The sequence below is a fragment of the Cetorhinus maximus genome, chromosome 13 (assembly GCF_964194155.1).
Source record: "Cetorhinus maximus chromosome 13, sCetMax3.hap1.1, whole genome shotgun sequence".
Classification (NCBI taxonomy): domain Eukaryota; kingdom Metazoa; phylum Chordata; class Chondrichthyes; order Lamniformes; family Cetorhinidae; genus Cetorhinus; species Cetorhinus maximus.
The window spans coordinates 68,782,078-68,799,762 of record NC_135891.1 but is presented as its reverse complement, the minus strand read 5'-3'; the positions used below and the strand labels follow the sequence as shown (position 1 = coordinate 68,799,762).

Sequence of the window (17,685 nt, the reverse complement as noted above, 5' to 3'; positions counted from 1 at the left end):
TGTGAACAGGTATACATGGATAGAAAGCTTTAAGACATCAGAGCTGCTCACAAGTTGAGAACAATTTCTCCACATTCCTCCCTACTGAACTCCTTCATAAGGTTAAATACTGATCGAGTTTCCTTCTTTGTTTTCTCTTTTCCTGAGAAAAGAGAGTCAACCTGCTCAGCCTTTCCTGATAGTGACATCCTCTCATTTTATTTACATCCTTGTAAATCCCTCCTGCACTTTCTTCACTTCTTCAATACCGTTTTCGTAGTATCAAGACCAGAACTGAAAAGAATACTTCAGGTCAAGGTCAAAGGAACAGCTTCATGCCACTTTTTAGTGGATATCGTGATATTGTCTTTAATCGACCACAGAATACTGCTGGGACTTTGAAAGGGGCGCAATTTTTATTAAACGGAACTGGACAAGTATCTCCCATTCATGTCTAAGAACTGTTATAGCATGAATTACACTGAGACACACAGCTATTTCACTTTTGTTAGTGTGAATAGTATACCTTTCTGACCTGTCTTGTGTGGTTGGTAGCCCATCCCTCTCTCAGCTGGAAATTTGTGTAAACTTGTATAATTGGGAAGGTGTGTAATGGAGAAAGTGCGCTCACAATGCATTTGTGGTCGACAAGGCATTACATTTGATATATCAGTTCTATACTCCAGAGTGGCACTCCAGTGCAGTACTGAAGGAGTGCTGCATTTCCAGAGGTGGCTTCCTCCATGTATAATGTTAGGCCATGTTTGCCTGGTTAGGTGGATGTTAAAGGTTTAGAATGATTTGAAGAAGAACAGAGAGCTCTCCTGTATTCTTGGTGAACATTCCTCCCTCCGCCAAGACAGTGTGTGAGGAATGGTGGATACACTTCAGTTGTAGGGGGTATTAAAATGTCTGCTTTAACCGTACATACTCGATTCAGTTCCTCTGTGCCAGGGTAGTAAAAGGCTACAAAAATTCTCAAGAACAGAAAATATCCATTAGACCGGAGGTATCAATAATTTCACCTTGGTGACTCACTTCATAGCATCCAGAAATGTTTTCTCTTTCCTGCCAGATAGGAACATACTGATTTTTATCAATATGGATTGGCTTAAGGTTAACATTTGGACATCTGTGATTGCTGAAACCCTCAGCCATGTCTTTGTAACCTCAAGGCTGGACTATCCAGCACCTCCAGCCGGCCTCCTATCTCCCACCCTTCATAAACTTAAGCAGATTAAAAACTCTGCTACCCATACCCTAACTCGCACTTAGTCCTGTTCACCTATCATCTCTGTGCTCAATGACTTACTTTGGCCCTGGTCAAGCAATGTTTCGATTTTAGAATTCTCATCTTTGTTTTCAAACCCCAGTGGCTTCATCCCTCCCTATCTTTGTGACTTCCTCCAGCCCCACCACCCTCTCAAATCCTTCAAGTCTGGCCTTTTGCACATCGCCAGGTTTAATTGCTCCACCATTGAAGGCAATGCCATTAGCTATCAAAGCTCTGGAATTCCTTCCCTAAGTCTCTCCATATTTTCATTCTTCGTCGCTGCTCTAAATCTCTGACCAAGTGTGATCATCTGCCTGTAATGTCTGCTTATGTGGCTCAGTCTCAAATTTCCTTCAATAATGCTCCTGTGACATGCCTTGAGACATTCAACCATGTTAAAGATCCTGTATAAATGGAGGCTGTTGTTGTTCATGCAATTTTTCACGTAAATTGTGGATGGAGAAATTGCAAAGATTGACAGTGTCCTTGTAGTGAGTTGGTGGCAGATGCTGACTTGTCCCTTAATGGATTTGGCTCTGCTTGTTTGGGTGCTGCTATTGGGTTCCAGCTTTAGAGAGGCTTAGAAGTCTGGGCGTTCATTTTTATAATAAGAACCATAATTCCTGAGCTTTAGTTTCTGACTTAGAACTTTTGCATCAGCCAGCCTGCCTAAAGCTGGAGTCTTTCTGTAGTTGAACTCGCACTGGTATAATCCCATATTTTCAATTCAGTTGAATTCCATGGTACCTGTAACACAGCATAGTGGATGTGCTTTTGAATTGGTATGCCTCGCATACTTAATTCAAACTCCTTCCCTATCTCCCTTAACGAATGCACACTCTCAGTTTCCTGTAAGCAAACATATTTGGCAAACATGCTGAAAATGCTTAGCCCTTTGTTAGAGTTTATAAATACCCAGCTCCCATCTGTTTACAATATGGGGCTCAAGGACATAAAGCTGCCCACTCTCTGGCTATCACAGACCTAAGTGCAGCCAGAGTTATTATTTGTGCCCTTTCGTTAATCTACCAACTAACCTATATTGTTTTTCCTTTCCAAGGGCCAATATCAATGTCCAAAAGTACAGCATTGTCTGCACTGTCCTACCAGAAGGACAATTTGACCGGGGGAGTTACCAATCCCAATGAAGTCTTTTGTTCAGTTCCTGGTCGGCTCTCGCTCCTGAGTTCTACATCCAAGTACAAGGTGACGGTGGCAGAAGTCCAGAGGCGCTTGTCTCCACCTGAGTGTCTGAATGCATCCCTTCTTGGGGGAGTCCTGCGGAGGTGAGTGAAGAAACTGCAGAAAAAAGCTGGCTGTTAATTATTTTTCGGGGACAAGGGAGAGGGATGCTTTATAATAATGTGCTTTAAGATTGAGAGCTGCAATAATAGAAATTAGTAAATATGTGAATATCGATAGTACTCCAATATTTAAGTAAATTACTTTTGGAATGCATTCAAAAATCTGCTTTGGCTGGAGTTTAATAACTGTTTTATAAAGAGGAAAGCAAAACCTTGCATTTATAAAACACCTTTTATGACCTTAGGAAGTCCCAAACCACTTTACAGCCAATTAAGTATTTTTAAAGTATAGTCACTGTTGTAATGTCGGAAAATGGCAGACAACTAGGCCACAGCAAACTCCCACAAACAGCAGTGTAATAAATGACTAGATAATTTGTTTTACTACATAAAAACAGAAAATGCTGGAAATACTCTGCAGACCTGGCAATGTTAAAGGAGGGAGAAATGGAGTTAAAGGGTGGGATCTTATTGAGGCATTAGCAGTCTCACCTGCTGCCTGGAGAGCCAGCAAGAGACCTGCACTGCCTCTTTTCAGGAAGGCCTGCTGAACCACATACCAATCAGGCAGTGGTGAGGTCAGCGAAGGACCTTCCCCTGGAATCAAGACCCTAGGGGCAGAAGTCTCGCCTACCGAGAGCTGCTGGCCAGTCAGAGGCTGGCAGCTCTTGTGCTCAGCAGTTTCACAGGGGAGGTCATGGCTGCTGCTGGAAAACACCTACTGGAGTCCCAGCATCGTGCAGCGACTCAAGCCACAGGGAAGTAATGTGGGGTGGGGAGGGGGCTTTCGCAGGTTAAGAAGGGAGCAGGGGTGTAAGCAGCAGGGGGTGGGTCCCAACGCACTCTCCCCCCCCCACCCTTCCCAATGTTGAGTCAATCAGGCACTTTGATTGAGGAAGCCCCCTCGGAGGTGACAAACTGACCGCATGGTTTTAGTGCCGTGCATTTCGCATGGTAACGGACACCCCCCCACCGCCACTGGGAGGCTGAAGGATGAGGCCCTTATTAATGGTCATTAATTGGCCACGTAAGGGCCTCAATTGGTGGCAGGGGGCAAGATTGACCATGGACCTTCCCATCCAGAACTTAATTCTGGCAGAGGCAGGAAGGGGTTGGGGTTCCGGTATACCACCATCCCACCTAATGACATGCCCTTCCCATCTCCAAGCTTGCACCCAGTGAGATTCCACCCATTCAGGTTGATGATCTTTTGTCAGAACTCGAAGAAGTTAGAGATGTAACAGATTTTAAACAAGTGCAGAGGGCGGGGGTTGCGGTGGTGGGGGTGCGGTGGTACGAGTGGGAAGGTCTGTGATAGGGTGGAAGTCTGGAGTGATTAAATGGCAGAAGGGATGATGGTGCAAAGCAAAAGAAGATGGAAATGAGACAAGTAAAGAATGTGCCGAGAGGAAGTGTAAATGGGAAAAGCAGAATCATTTTCATGTCTGGGATATGCGGGCGGAAATTATGATCTGAATTCAATGCTGAGTCCAGAAGGCTGTAAAATGGCTGGTGCTGCTCCACAAGCTTACATTTCATTCAGACAGTGTAGGAGGCTGAGAACAGGGACGTCAAAGTGGGAGTGTGTGGAGAATAAAAATGACACGTAACCAGAAGATCAGGGTCAAGTTTATTGTATCGCACAGACTAAATGAATGTCTTCCCCAAAACAGTCAGCCAATCTGTGTTTGGGCTCCCCATGTGGAGAGCACATTGTGAGCAGAGAATAAAGCATACTAAATTGAAAAAAGCAGTAGTAGATCACTGCTTCAGGAGGAGTGTTTGGAGTGGGAAGGACAAAAGTAAAAGACCAGATGATGCATTTCTTGGACTTCGCCAGGATGTTGGCTGGGTAGGGGAGTGAGTGTTGGGGATATTGAGGAGTGGACCAGGGTGTCATGGAAGGAATGGTCCATTTGGAATGATGAAAGGGGAGGGAATGGGGAAAATATCTTTGTGTCGGCATCATGTTGAAGATGGTGGAAATGGTGGTGGATGATCTGCTGAGTGAGGAGGCTGGTGGGGTGGAAAGTGAGGACTCAATTGTGCTCTGACAAGGTGGGAAGGGGAAGGAAGTCATGAAAGCAGGAGTGCAAGCAATGGGACAGATGTGGTTGAGGACCCTGTCAACCACAATGAAGGGGAATCTTCAGATAAGGAAGCTGTGGTATGGAAATTGGCATTGTCAGAACATATGTGATGGAGAAACTGGAAAGCTTTTGCAATCTGTTTCAGTGAGTTTTGGTTGAGGGATAAATATTGGTTAGAACTCCCGTGCTCCCCTTTGAATAGTGCATGGGGTAGTTTGCATCCATCTGAAAGAAAGCACCTTTGGCAGCGCTGCACTCTGTTGGTCCTGTACTGAAGTGAGAGGCTGGATCATAGGCTAAACTCTCTGAAGTGGTGCTTGAACAAAGAATCTTTGACAATGCAAACCACTGGGCCATGCCTGACGCCTCAATATAATTAAATACTGTAGCCAAATGGCATCAGCAATATCATCAAGGAAAGCTTAGTTTTGGTGATGCTTGTTAAGGGAAAGATATTGACCAGGAGACCTTTCTGCTCTTCTTTCAATTTAATACCTTGTCCAATCTTTAGTATTGCAGCACTCCCTTAGTATCGTCAACCAATGGTTGGCACTGACCCATGGTTGCTATCAATTGAGCCAAGATAATGCAGTTAAAAACAAGCCACACATTGCCAGTTCTGGTGCAGGGTTACCTGTTTTAAATGTGGGTTGGGAAGGTGTGCAGCAAATGATGACACCTGGGGATTCGGGAACAGCCCTGTGTGTAGCTATGGTGCGGCTGAGAACTTCACACATCGACTTTCATGTTACTTTACCAGGAACACCTTCCAGATCCCACAATGCTGATCTAAGATAACTAAGTGCCTAAAGCATGTATGATGTCTACCAATGTTCCTTGCCACCTTGAACATTTTAGACCATCTTCCTTCAGGGAAGTTGTTATGGAACCTTGGTTAGACACATTTAAAGTACTCTGCACAGTTCTGGTCTCTAAAATATGAGAAGCATGTAGAGGCACTAGAGAAAATGAAAAAAAAAAGATTTGCAAGGATGATTCTAAAACTGAGAAGTAATAACTGTCAGGAAAGGCTGGGACGCTTTTCTCTAAGAAAGGGAAGACTGTGGGTGGCCTATTAAAGATCTTTAAAATTATTAAGGGTTCAAGTCTGAGTTTTGTGGCAATATTTACTTTTACATACATGTTGGAGCCTGGAACTATGAATAGTGATGGTAGAGGCTCCAATTTTCACATGGTCGACTAGGAATCTCTCCCCACCTGTCATTGGCAAGTGTTGGAGGGATTTGCAGTTTGATACTCGACTTGTTTTGACTGTGTTATGAATGCACCTTTCTTGGCTGTCAAGTCCTGAGGTGGGAATCAAACTCAGAGCTTTTGGTCTAGAAGCAGGAACATTACCCAGTGCATGACAAGAGCTCCACAATTTTCATTGTAGTGAAGTGTAAATCTTTAAATTTTCACAATAACACACAAAGTCACATTGGATATTTTGGTGGTGAAATTGAACTGTACTAATTGAATCAGCAGTTCGTTTTACACTCTGCCCAATTCCTCTCTTTTTCTGTTATGGAAGAGAAGAGAAGGCTCAGTGTAAATTTGCTCTGGGCTGGCAAGACACAATGAGCCTGTTTCAAGTTAGTGCTGCAACCGAATTTCACTCCCTGTGTTTGTAACTGCACAGCTCCAGATAAACCCTTATGTAGACTCTCATTTGAGGCTGAGGGCTCGGATGTCCTCCATCTTAGGCAAGGATTTTTAGAATGGTGACGTTTCCCTTCCTGACATCCGAAGAGTGGCAGAGAACACATCCCCACCATTACTGCCTGCCCCGCAGCCATTTAACACTCCAACAAGTGTTAATTGGCTGGAGTTGGGACTTTCGCCCCTGAGTCAGGAGGAAGTCCCATGTCAGAGACCTGCTGGACAATCTGATTGGCTAACTGTCTAGTCCCTGCAGCGGACAGGAATGGAACTGCATGCAGTCCCTGGAGTCTAAATCCTGGGAGTCCAGGACAAGGAGGTGAAGGGGTCTCCGGATGGGGAGCGGAGGTGAGGCCCAGGCAGTTGGGCAGAGGGTGAGGTGGGGCTGTTGGTAGAGAGACTGGGAGAGGGAGGTAGGAACTGTGGGGGCTGGACATTCTGAGCAGGGGGAGTGCCCAATGTTAAAGGGGGGGATTGTTGATGGCTGTGCCCTCTTCCTGCCCAAGGCCTGAACACGGTTCATTTTTGGGCTACCCCCCACCCTGAACTCCTCCCGCCAGCCTGAAAATTGAGATTGGGTGGGAAATGGCCCTTAAGTGGTCAATAATTGGCCATTTAAAGGCTTCAAATGAGGCAAGGGTGGGCAACTGGTCTAGGCCTCACCTGTCCAAGTGTAAAATTGCAGAGCAGTCGGGACGGGTGGGAGCCGGTGGGAAGGCTGTCCGAGAAATTTTAAGGTCCCCCACTGCCCACAGACCCACCAGCGGGAGAATGTAACATTTTACCCTTAGAAACAGTTTTAAAAAGAACTAGACATGCAGACATTGGCTTTGGTATTCTCAAAGAATAGAAAATTTCTGCTCATCCAGTATTGGGTGTTAGACAAGTTAGTGTATTAGTCAGTGTAACAAATTACAGATGGTGGAGAGGTCAATTATGGATGCATTGGATGGACTTCAAAGGGTAAATGATCAGACCTTAGGACCACACTGCAGCTGTCCCTCAGCTTCAAGTCTTCTGTAGGAGCCAAACATGGTCTGCCTCACCCTATTTATGCTGCTAACTCTTAACATGATCTGTCGAGCTTTTTAAATAGATTGATTTTGACAAAAGCTTAAAATTCTCCAGCCACTGATTGTGCCAGGTTGTTTACTACAAACTGTTCAGTATCGATAGGGAAAATTTCCTTGGGTAACCAACGGTCACTAATCCATTGTCCAAACTGTGAAAGAGACGCTTAAATATGGAAGGTGCTGTATAAATGCTGAAATAGCATTGTGCTCAATCAAAATAAAGCAGATCAGGACAAATCATTCATTGTAGTCACAGGTTCAAATCCCAGAGAGACACAAGATACAAATGGAAATGTCAGAAGAGAGAATTATTTTCAGAATTGTGAAATGAGTTACCAGGAAAGATTGGTAAATCACACTGGATAAGTGCTTTTGAATAGCAATTAAATGCTGGCAGGTAAGGCTGAAGTATATGAAAAGGCAAATGGGTGGGGTTGATTAATTTAAAGGACGAGCCTTGTCCTGCTGTTGGAATTCCTGTGTTCTTATTCATTACCGGTGGGGGACTTTTGTTTAAAGGGAGCATTATGCTCATGAAGCTTGTGTGGTATTTACAAAATTGATAGAGCAAGCAGAAAATATAAATTTAATTACTGTTTAATCTCTTGACATTTTGGGGAATTTACTGTTTGAAGTTCCATGAATTCTGAGCCAGAAAGAGTTCTTGGTTGATTGAGAAAGTCGCGAGGAAGAATCTGAGACAATAGGACAGGTAAGACGACACTGTGGAGAAATTGGATACAGGACAGAATTAGGTTAGACCCTGGCTGGTGTCTGGTATTGTGTTGGTTTCTTCTCACCTGCTTTGCAAGTAAATTTCAGAAATGGATATTTGTTGGTGGAGGCAGAAGGCACAGCATGAGTACTTTGCATCAGTGTTTTCCAAAGAAGAGAACTTTGCCAAAGCCACGGTGAATAAGGATGTTATCAGGATTTTGGATGAAATAAAATAGATAAAGAGCGGGTACTGGAAAGGTAGCAGTGACAGTACTTAAACTGTATAAGTCACCTGGCCCAGATGGAATGCATCTTTGGTTGCTGAGAGAACGGTAGAAATTGTGGAGGTGCTGTCCACAATTTTCCAATCCTCCTTAGATATGGCGGGAGGCCGCATGGTGCCAGAGGACTGGAAGATTGCAAATGTTACACCCTTGTTAAAAAAAGTGGAGAAGGATGAAGCTGACAATTAGAGGCCAATAAGTTTAATGGCAGTGGTGAGGAAGCTGTTAGATACAGTAATCAACCAGAAAATTAACAGCCAATTGGACAAACACAGACTAATAAAGGAAAGTTAGCACAGATTTGTAATGGGGAAATCATGTTTGACTTTTGTTGAGGTAACAGAGGGAGGATGAGGGCAGTGTGGCTTATATTGTGTTTCGACTTTTGAAAAAGCATTTGATAAAGTTTCATATTTGGTTTGTTAGCAAAATTAAAGCCTATGTGATAAAAGGGACAGTAGCAGCATGGATACAAAATTGGTGAGGGGATGGAAAGCAGAGAGTTCTAGTGAATGGCTGAATATAGAGGATTTCACTAAGATTTGGTGTTGGGAGTACTGCTGTTTTGGATATACGTTAATAGCTTGGACTTGGGGGTACAGGACACAATTTTCAAGTTTGCCAGTGACAAAACTGAGAAATGTAGTAAACAGTGATGAAGATAGTGACTTCAGGAGAACAAAGACAGGCTGGAATGGGCAGACACTTGGCAGGTGGAACTCGACACAGAAGAGTGTGAGGTGATACATTTTTGTAGGAAGCCTGAGCATATGCTGTATATTACAATTATAAAGAAGAAATACAAGAAGAAGGAGACCTGGGGGGGGTGGTATATGTACATATATCTGAAGGTAGCATAACAGCTTAATAAAGCAGTGAATTAAGTATGTGAGATACTGGGCTTTAAAAATAGAGGTGTATAGTACAAAATAGAAGTATATGTAGAGATATATAGAGGTATATAATACAAAAGCTAGGAAGCTATGCTAAAACACTTGTTTGGCCCCAGCTGCAGCATAGACCCCAGTTCGGGGCGCACACTTTAAAGAAGGATGTGGAGGCTTTAGAGTGTGGATAGAAGGGATTTATTAGGATGGCTTCAGGGATGAAGGATTACAGTTACATGAATAGACTGGTTATTATTCTTGGAGCAGAGAAAGTTGTGAAGATTTGATAGAGGTGTTTAAAATCATGAGTCTTTTCGATAAGAGAAAATAAAGAGAAACTGTTTCCAGTGGCTGAAGGGTTGGTAATAAGCTGACACAAATTTGAGTTGATTAGCAAAAGAACCAGAGGCGACATGAGGAAACATTTTGTTATGGAACGAGTTGTTAAGATTTGCAGTACAGTGCCTGACTGGGTGCTGATTACAGATTCAGTCATAACCTTCAACAAGGAATTGGATATATACTGGAAGGAGAAAATTTTGGGGGGAATATGGGGAAAGAGCGAGGAGTGGGGCTAACTTGAGTTGTTTTTGAAAGAGCCAACACGGATTCAATGGGCTCCATGTGCTCCTTCCGTGCTTCACTATTCTATGATTCTATGGAAACGGGATCTCTGTCCAAAACTTACTCCCCTTATTAATATTTTGAGTTCGCTCATGCAATTTTTAAAATGTGAGGCATTGATTAGTTCCCTCTGAATTGATGAGGTCTCTTTAATTAACTTAACACTTCTCTTTCCGTGTATGTAAAGTCATAATGACTGGAACTTTTGCATTGAAATAGTCAACAGTATTTGACAGAATGAATAATATCAGGAGCCATCACTCTGAAGGATTGGACTGGTGAATGGGATACAGCCTTTCATGTACTTTGAGCATAAAGAAAATCCTCAAAAACCTTTCAAATTGCTTCACACATTGGACCAGAACTTCCGATGCCAGTGGTGGCGAATGCTGAGGTGTCTGCCACTCTTATGCTTTAAGGTCCATCAGAGGCCCTGGTGCGCACATATGCGCTGTAATTGCCTTGGAAGTTTAAACTTCTGATGGGCTGTTTTGCGCTTCTTGGGAACCTCATGGAATGGCTCTAACATCGATATCAATGTCGGAGACTTGGGCTAGATATGCACTGAATACCCAAATGTTTACCTGAGAATTGTTGCACTGTTTCATCTCTGGTGTAACTCAGTGATTAACAGCATGACTCAACTCACCATCTCCCACACATAAGCCCCATACTCCTGACACCCTCAGAACCCCAAACCAAGCAACCCCACCAACCCCAACCTGACCTGACTACATACCTCACTCACTGAGTGAGGAGGTGGTGGTGTAGTGGTATTGTTGCTGGGCTAGTAATTCAGAGACCCAACGAAATGCTCTGGATACCCAGGATTGAATCCCACCACGGCAGATGGTGGAATTTGAATTCAGTTAAAATCTGGAATTAAAAGACTAATGATGACCATGAAACCATTGCTGATTGTTGTAAAAACCCATTTGGCTCACTTTAGGGAAGGAAATCTGATGGCCTTACCTGGTCTGGCCTACATGTGACTCCAGACCCATAGCAATGTAGTTGACTATTAAATGCCCTCTGAAATGGCCTAGCAAGCCACTGAGCTCAAGGACACTCAATTAGGGATGGGCAATAAATGCTGGCCTAGTTAGCGAAGCCCCTGTCCCATGAACGAATTTAAAAAAAGCTCTCTCACACCCTGAAAACCTTCGAGATCTTTAAACGCTTGGCTGAATACAGGATCTTATGTAAAAAGGGATGTATTATTTGTGCTGCCCGTCTTTGCTATTCCTCCCTGGGGATGGCTGCGCTGAAGCATCACTGCTGCATCCAGGATTGGAGGTCCTGGCTGGAAAGACACAGAAGGGTAAGGGTGCAGCGATCTTTGACAGTCTGCAGCCATTGCCCCAGCATCACCGCTAAAGGGAAGATCTAGGTCATTGAATTAGAATGGTGAGAATGTGGAACTTACTACCAAATGGAGTGGTTAAGATGATTAGTTTAGAACATCTAAGGAGAAGCTAGATAAGTACATAAGAGCGAGTAAACTAGGTTATGGTGATCGGGTTCGATGGATTAGGTGGGAGGAGCCACATACAGTGCATTGAGCAATTAGGCTAAATGGGCCTGTTTCTGTGCTGTAGAGTTGTATGAATAGGAACCCAGGCTGAATTTCCTATCTATAGAAACAAGGCCCTAATATTCATTTTCGCAATCAATGACACAAAGGATCTTCCTAGGCCTGTGTAGTAAAACACTGCACAATGTGCCACCTTTTCTATTGAGCCACTGGGAACATAGGAACATGGGGAATAGGAACAGGAATAGGCCATTTGGCCCCTCGAGTCTGTCTGCCATTCAGTTAGATCATGGTTGATCTTCTACCTCAATGCCATTTTCCCATGCTATCCCCATATCCCTTGATGTCTTTAATATCACAATCTATCAATTCTGTCTTGAATATACTCAATGACTCCACAGCTGGCTGGGATAGAGATTTTCAAAGATTCACCCTCTTATTCTGAGACTATGTCCTCTGGCTCCATACTCTCCATCCAGGGCAAACATCCTCCCTACACCTACCCTGTAGAGTCCTGTAAGAATTTTGTATGTTTCAATGATATCACCCCTCATTCTTCTAAAATCTAGAGAATACAGCCCCAGTCTCCTCAACCTCTCCTCATAGGACAGTTCTACCATCCCAGGAATCGGTCTAGTGAACATTTGCTGCACTCCCTCTATGACAAGTATATTTTCCCTTAGGTAAGGGGACCAAAACTGTACACAACACTCTAGGTGAGGTCTCACCAAGGCTCTATACAATTAATTGCAGCAAGATTTCTTTACCCCTGTACTCAAATCCCCTTGCAATAAAGGCGAACATACCATTTTCCTGCCTAATTTCTTGATGCACCTTCATGTCAGCTTTCAGTGACTTATGAACAAGGACACCCAGGTCCCTTTGGACATAAACACTTCCCAATCTCTCTCCTTTAAAGAAATACTCTGCATTTCTGTTTTTCCTACTGCATTTTTCCACTTACTTACCCTGTCTAAATCTGATTGAAGCTTCTTTGCATCCTCCTCTCAACTCACATTCCCATCTAGTTTGGTGTCATCAGCAAACCTGGCAATATTACAATTGGCCTCCACACCCAAATCATTGATATAGATTGTGAACAGCTGTGGCCCCAGCACTGATCCTAGTGGTACCCCACAAGTCACAACCTGCCATCCTGAGAATGACTTGTTATTCCTACTCTCTGTTTTCTGTCTGTTAACCAATTCTCAATCCATGCCAGCATATTACTCCCTATCCCATATGCCCTCATTTTGCTTACTAACCTCTTATGTGGGACTTTATTGAAAGCCTTTGAAAATTGAAATATACCATATCCACTGGTTCTCCCTTATCTATCCTGCTAGTTACATCCTCAAAAAAAACAACAGGTTTGTCAAACATGATTTTCCTTTCACAAATCCTTGTTGGCTTTGCCCAATCATACCATTATTTTCTAAGTGTCCAGTTATCACATCCTTTATAAAAGACCCTAGTATTTCCCTGACTACTGACATCAAACTAGCAGGTCTGTAGTTCCCCATTTACTCTCTCCCTCCTTTCTTAAACAGTGGGGTTATACTTGCTACCTACCAATCTGTCGGTACCGTTCCAGAATCTATAGAATTTTGAAAGATTTTCTTTATCAGTTTTTTGGTCCTCCTTTGCTGAATTCTAAAATGCTCCCAATCCTCAGGCTTACTACTATCCTTGGTGACTTTATAAGCCTCTTCATTTGATCTAATACAATATTTAACTTCTCTTGTTAGCCACAGTTGGATCACTTTTCCTGTTGGGTTTTTGTGCCTCAAATGTATGTATATTTGTTGTAAACCATGTATTAATTCTTTAAATGCTTGCCATTGCCAGTTTATTGTCATACCTTTTAATGAAGTTTACCAATCTACCACAGTCAATTTGCCCCTTACAACTTTATAGTTTCCTTTGTTTAGATTTAAGACCCTAGTTTTGGATTGAACTATGTTACTTCCAAACTTATTGTAAAGTTCCATCATATTATGGTCACTCTTCTCCTTTACATGGAGATTATTAATTAGCCCTTTCTCAATGCACAATACTAGATCAAAAATAGCTCATTGTCTTGCTGTTTGCTCAACATTCTGTTCTAGAAAACCATCTCATATACATCCCAGGAATTTGTCCTCCACAGCATTAGTGCTAATTAGGCTTAGCCTGTCTAAATGTAGATTGAAGTCCCCCATGATGACTGTATTACCCTTGTTACATACACCTCTAATTTCCTGATTTATACCATGCCCTACATCACCACTACAGTTTGGTGGCCTATGAACAACTCCTACCAATGTTTGTTGTTCCTTGGGGAAGAATTTTTCCCCCGTTGGGGGGGAAGTGCAGAAGTGGGCACGGGCAGGCGGGCCTCCAATCGGGGGCACGCTGTCATTTTACAAATTGGCCCCTCAGGAAGTGCTATGCACTTTCTGTGCGGGTGGGGGAATCCCTCAGCTGAGAGTGTGGTCTTTCATGCATGCGCGCAAGAGCACACTCACCTCCCTGAGACTAAGTGCTGCCTCAAGGAGATTAGCTCCAAATGTCAAAATGGTAAAGGTACAAAAACAAAATTTCCCTGACATATCCCCTCATGTGACATTGTCACGTGAGTTGGGACATGTCCATCACTTTAAATCAAACATTTATTAAATTTTTAAAAACCCTCATGAAACCTCATCCCGCCCATGGATGAGGTTTCATGCTTTTTCTGAAGTCCGCCAGGGCTCCCGGCCTGCCCGCCAACCCTAAGGTTGAAAGGGCAGGTCCATTAATGAGGCTAATGACTTTGTCAAAGGCCTCAATAGGCCAATGACAGGTCGGCAGGCCTACAGCTGATTCGGCTGTGCCCCCACCTACATGAAAACTGAAATGATGCGGGGTGAAGTTGGGAGTTCTGCCCGACGTCATTTTACACATCGGCGAGCGGCACCCCCCCCCCCCCCCCCCTCCACCGCTTGCCGACCTAAAGATCCTGACCTTGCTGTTTCTTAGCTCCACCCAAATTATTAATTCTACACCTTGATCTTTGGACCTAAGGCCCTCTCTCACTAATGTACTGATCTCATCCTTTATTAAACAGCGCTACACACCTCCTTTTTGTTTTCACCAATCCTTCCTAAATGTCAAATACCCTTGAACATTCAGTTCCCAGCTTTGGTCACCATGCTGCCTTGGTCCTGGATCAATCTCGCTCAATCTAGTTGACATGACTAAACTTACGCTATGTGAATTTTCAGTCAAAGTAATTGAAATGTTGAACCTTTTGCTGAATAATTATGTTGCTCTGCCTTGTACTGACCGCTGTGACCCTGAATTCTAGATGAAAAGTTGAAAGCTCATCTGGTTGGTGTGAATGATGCCCTCTTTGAATGGGTTGTGGGAGCCCATGAATACGCCCCACTCCAGCCCATCGGCTGGTTTGAAATTGGTGTTGGCCATGGAAGGAGCCTCCACACTGTAGACTATTAGGCAGCTTGCAAATCCTTCCACTACCTCTCACAATTCTCCAAAGGGAGAATAAAAAGATATTTTTAAAAAATCAATCGAATGAGAGTCAATAGATTGGCTGGGTTATATTAGTAGAATTTGCCTCTTTATCTGAAGTAAACCAGGCTTCCCCTTAAACTGCTACAAAAGTTTGGCCAATGTTTCTGTGAAAGTCCAGAGGTCAGTGTTGGGACCCTTGCTCTTCCTGATATATATTAATGACCTAGACTGTGGTGTGCAGGGCATAATTTCAAAATTTGCGGATGATATTTGCGGATTGCGGATGGGAGTGGGAAGTGCTGTCAACTGTGATGAGGATAGTCTTGAACTTCAAAAGGACATAGACATATTGGTGGATTGTTAAACTTGTGTAAGACACTAGTTAGGGTTCACCTGGAGTACTGCATCTAGTTCTGGGCACAATACTTGAGGAAGGATATGAAGGCACTGGACAGAATACAGAGAAGATTCACAAGAATGATTCCACGAATAAACAACTGTAGCTATGAGGATAAATTGGAGAGGTTGGGTCTGTTTTCCTTGGAGAAAAGAAGGTTGAGAAGAGACTTGATAGATGTATTCAAGATCCTGAGTGGTATGGACAGGGTAAATAATGAGAAACTTTTCCCACTCAAGAGAACATTAAGAACTAGAGGGCACAGATTCAAAATAATTGGCAAGAAAAGTAAATGTGATGTGAGGAAATTTTTTTCTTCTAAAGGGTGGTCGGAGTCTGGAACGAACTTCCTGAAAGAGTGGTGGAGACAGGTTCGATTGAGGTATTCAAAAAGGAATTGGTTTGCTACCTGAAAAGAGAGAATGTGCAAGATTACAGGGATAAGGCAGGGGAGTGGGACTAGGTAGAACACTCTTTCAGAGAGCCAGTGCAGACTCGATGGGCTGAATGGCCTCCTTCTGCACCATAAAGATTCTGTGAAGTGAGCATGACCCGGGTTGGTGATGGCGAAGTCAGGCAGGCGAAAGCCCCACCCTGCTGCACACATATTGGAATAGTGCTGAGATAGAGGAATCTAAGCTTGTCTCTTAATTGCCTTTGTCTTGTGTTGCACCACACAGTTTTGTACTTTAAAAGTAAACTTTCCAATTGTTTTACCTCCAGGGCAAAGTCAAAAAATGGAGGAAGGTCGTTACGTGAGAGGCTCGACAAAATAGGGTTAAACCTTCCTGCCGGGAGACGGAAAGCTGCCAACGTGACCCTGCTGACCTCTCTAGTTGAAGGTACAACCATTTTCCATTTTACCCGAATTGGACTGAAAAGTCCAGGATAACTGTTGAGACGTGCAGTGAACACATTTACTGGGCATTCCTCAGGCTTGTTCCATATCAGACATCATCTTATTGATGGAAATCATGTTTACTCAGTTTAGCTAGGATTTGCATTGAAGTTCCAGTGACTGTGTGGCAGACCGAGGACAATCCCAGGAATTTATTATATAAGGGGTTTATGATGGTGTTACACAGAGTGTGTTGAGGAAAATGCCCTCCCCACCTCAAACCCAAATTGCTTAAAATACCTGAAACCGATACTGCCAAAGATTCACCAGTCAAACAAGGACATTAAATAATTAAAATTTACCTGCTCTTCCCTCCTCTAGTTCAGAATAAACATGGGATGCTAAAACTAATGCATATTGCCCCATGACATTCCCCATCCAAGAAACCCCCATTGTAGATCCAAGCAGGCTTAGAAACAACTGGGATATTATAACCAATACTACATGGGTTATGAAACCAAAAATAAACAATTATGTACTCGTCCATCTGAATATGACATGATCATAATTTTAAGAAAATATGACATGAAAAACTCATGAAACCTGCTCCTTGTATATATATCCCGTACCATGGACTCTACCCCACCCATTTATAATCTCCTCCCATACATGTCCGGTATGTATGTTCACACTCTTCCCTTAGAGAACAATATGCAAATGGAAGGATTCACAGGCTGACAGGCCATAATGTGAACCCTTTCCAAGGCTGTAACTATCTTTATGCCAATCAGCCGGATGTTGAGTTTTGTATAGGAGGGTTTTCTGAGCTCACACATGCCCAAAGCCTCCAGACAAAAGTATCCTGCTGGATATCAACCCAGAGTCCTGAGTGAGAGTGGCTGTCTCCAGTTGTTGGACTGTCTGTAGTGAGGGTTGACTCTGAAGGGGAATACTACCAAGTCAAAAGCCCTCTTCAGCCCCAGAATGGAATGTGAGTCATATTTAATAGGTATGCAGAAGCTCCCCTGTGTTTGTCATTCCGCTACTATCCATTAAGCTCCATCGGGTGGGTGATTATGCTACCAGCTTTGAGTTACTAAATCAGAACCATACCTTACCTTTAGGTGAAGCTGTGCATCTAGCCCGTGATTTTGGTTATGTGTGCGAGACGGAATTCCCTGCAAAAGCAGCCGCAGAGTACCTGACTCGACAACATATAGACCGCAGTGAGATCAGCAGCCGAAAGAACATGTTGCTCGCAGCAAAGTAAGTTACACCTCCTGTTAGGATTGCTAATGAGGTGGCCTGGGGGTCTTGTCAAGGCAGAAGGTGAGAAAAGTGGGCTATAGAGGAGGAGAGAGAAAAATGAAAGAACAGAGATTGTGTATTGCTGAAAAAAGAGACAAGCTATCAAAGCCTTTCACCTGCACTCATCAAGAAATTACCAACAGTAACAGGAACATCAAATTATATTGCATTCCCCATGGCAACACTTCTACCAATCAGAGTCCACTTGCCAACCAGTCAG

At 43.4% G+C, this 17,685-nt stretch overlaps 1 protein-coding gene across 3 annotated transcripts in view; it reads left to right on the top strand.

Annotated features, from left to right (window-relative positions):
* Positions 1–17,685, top strand: part of tfap2c (transcription factor AP-2 gamma (activating enhancer binding protein 2 gamma)) — an 84,328-nt gene that overhangs the window by 48,038 nt on the left and 18,605 nt on the right. For all 3 annotated transcript variants that reach the window (XM_078555504.1, XM_078555503.1, XM_078555502.1), the window contains exons 4-6: positions 2,313–2,538; positions 16,043–16,161; positions 17,282–17,423. In XM_078555504.1, coding sequence (XP_078411630.1) covers positions 2,313–2,538; positions 16,043–16,161; positions 17,282–17,423 — 487 coding nt within the window. The remainder of the gene's footprint in view (positions 1–2,312; positions 2,539–16,042; positions 16,162–17,281; positions 17,424–17,685) is intronic.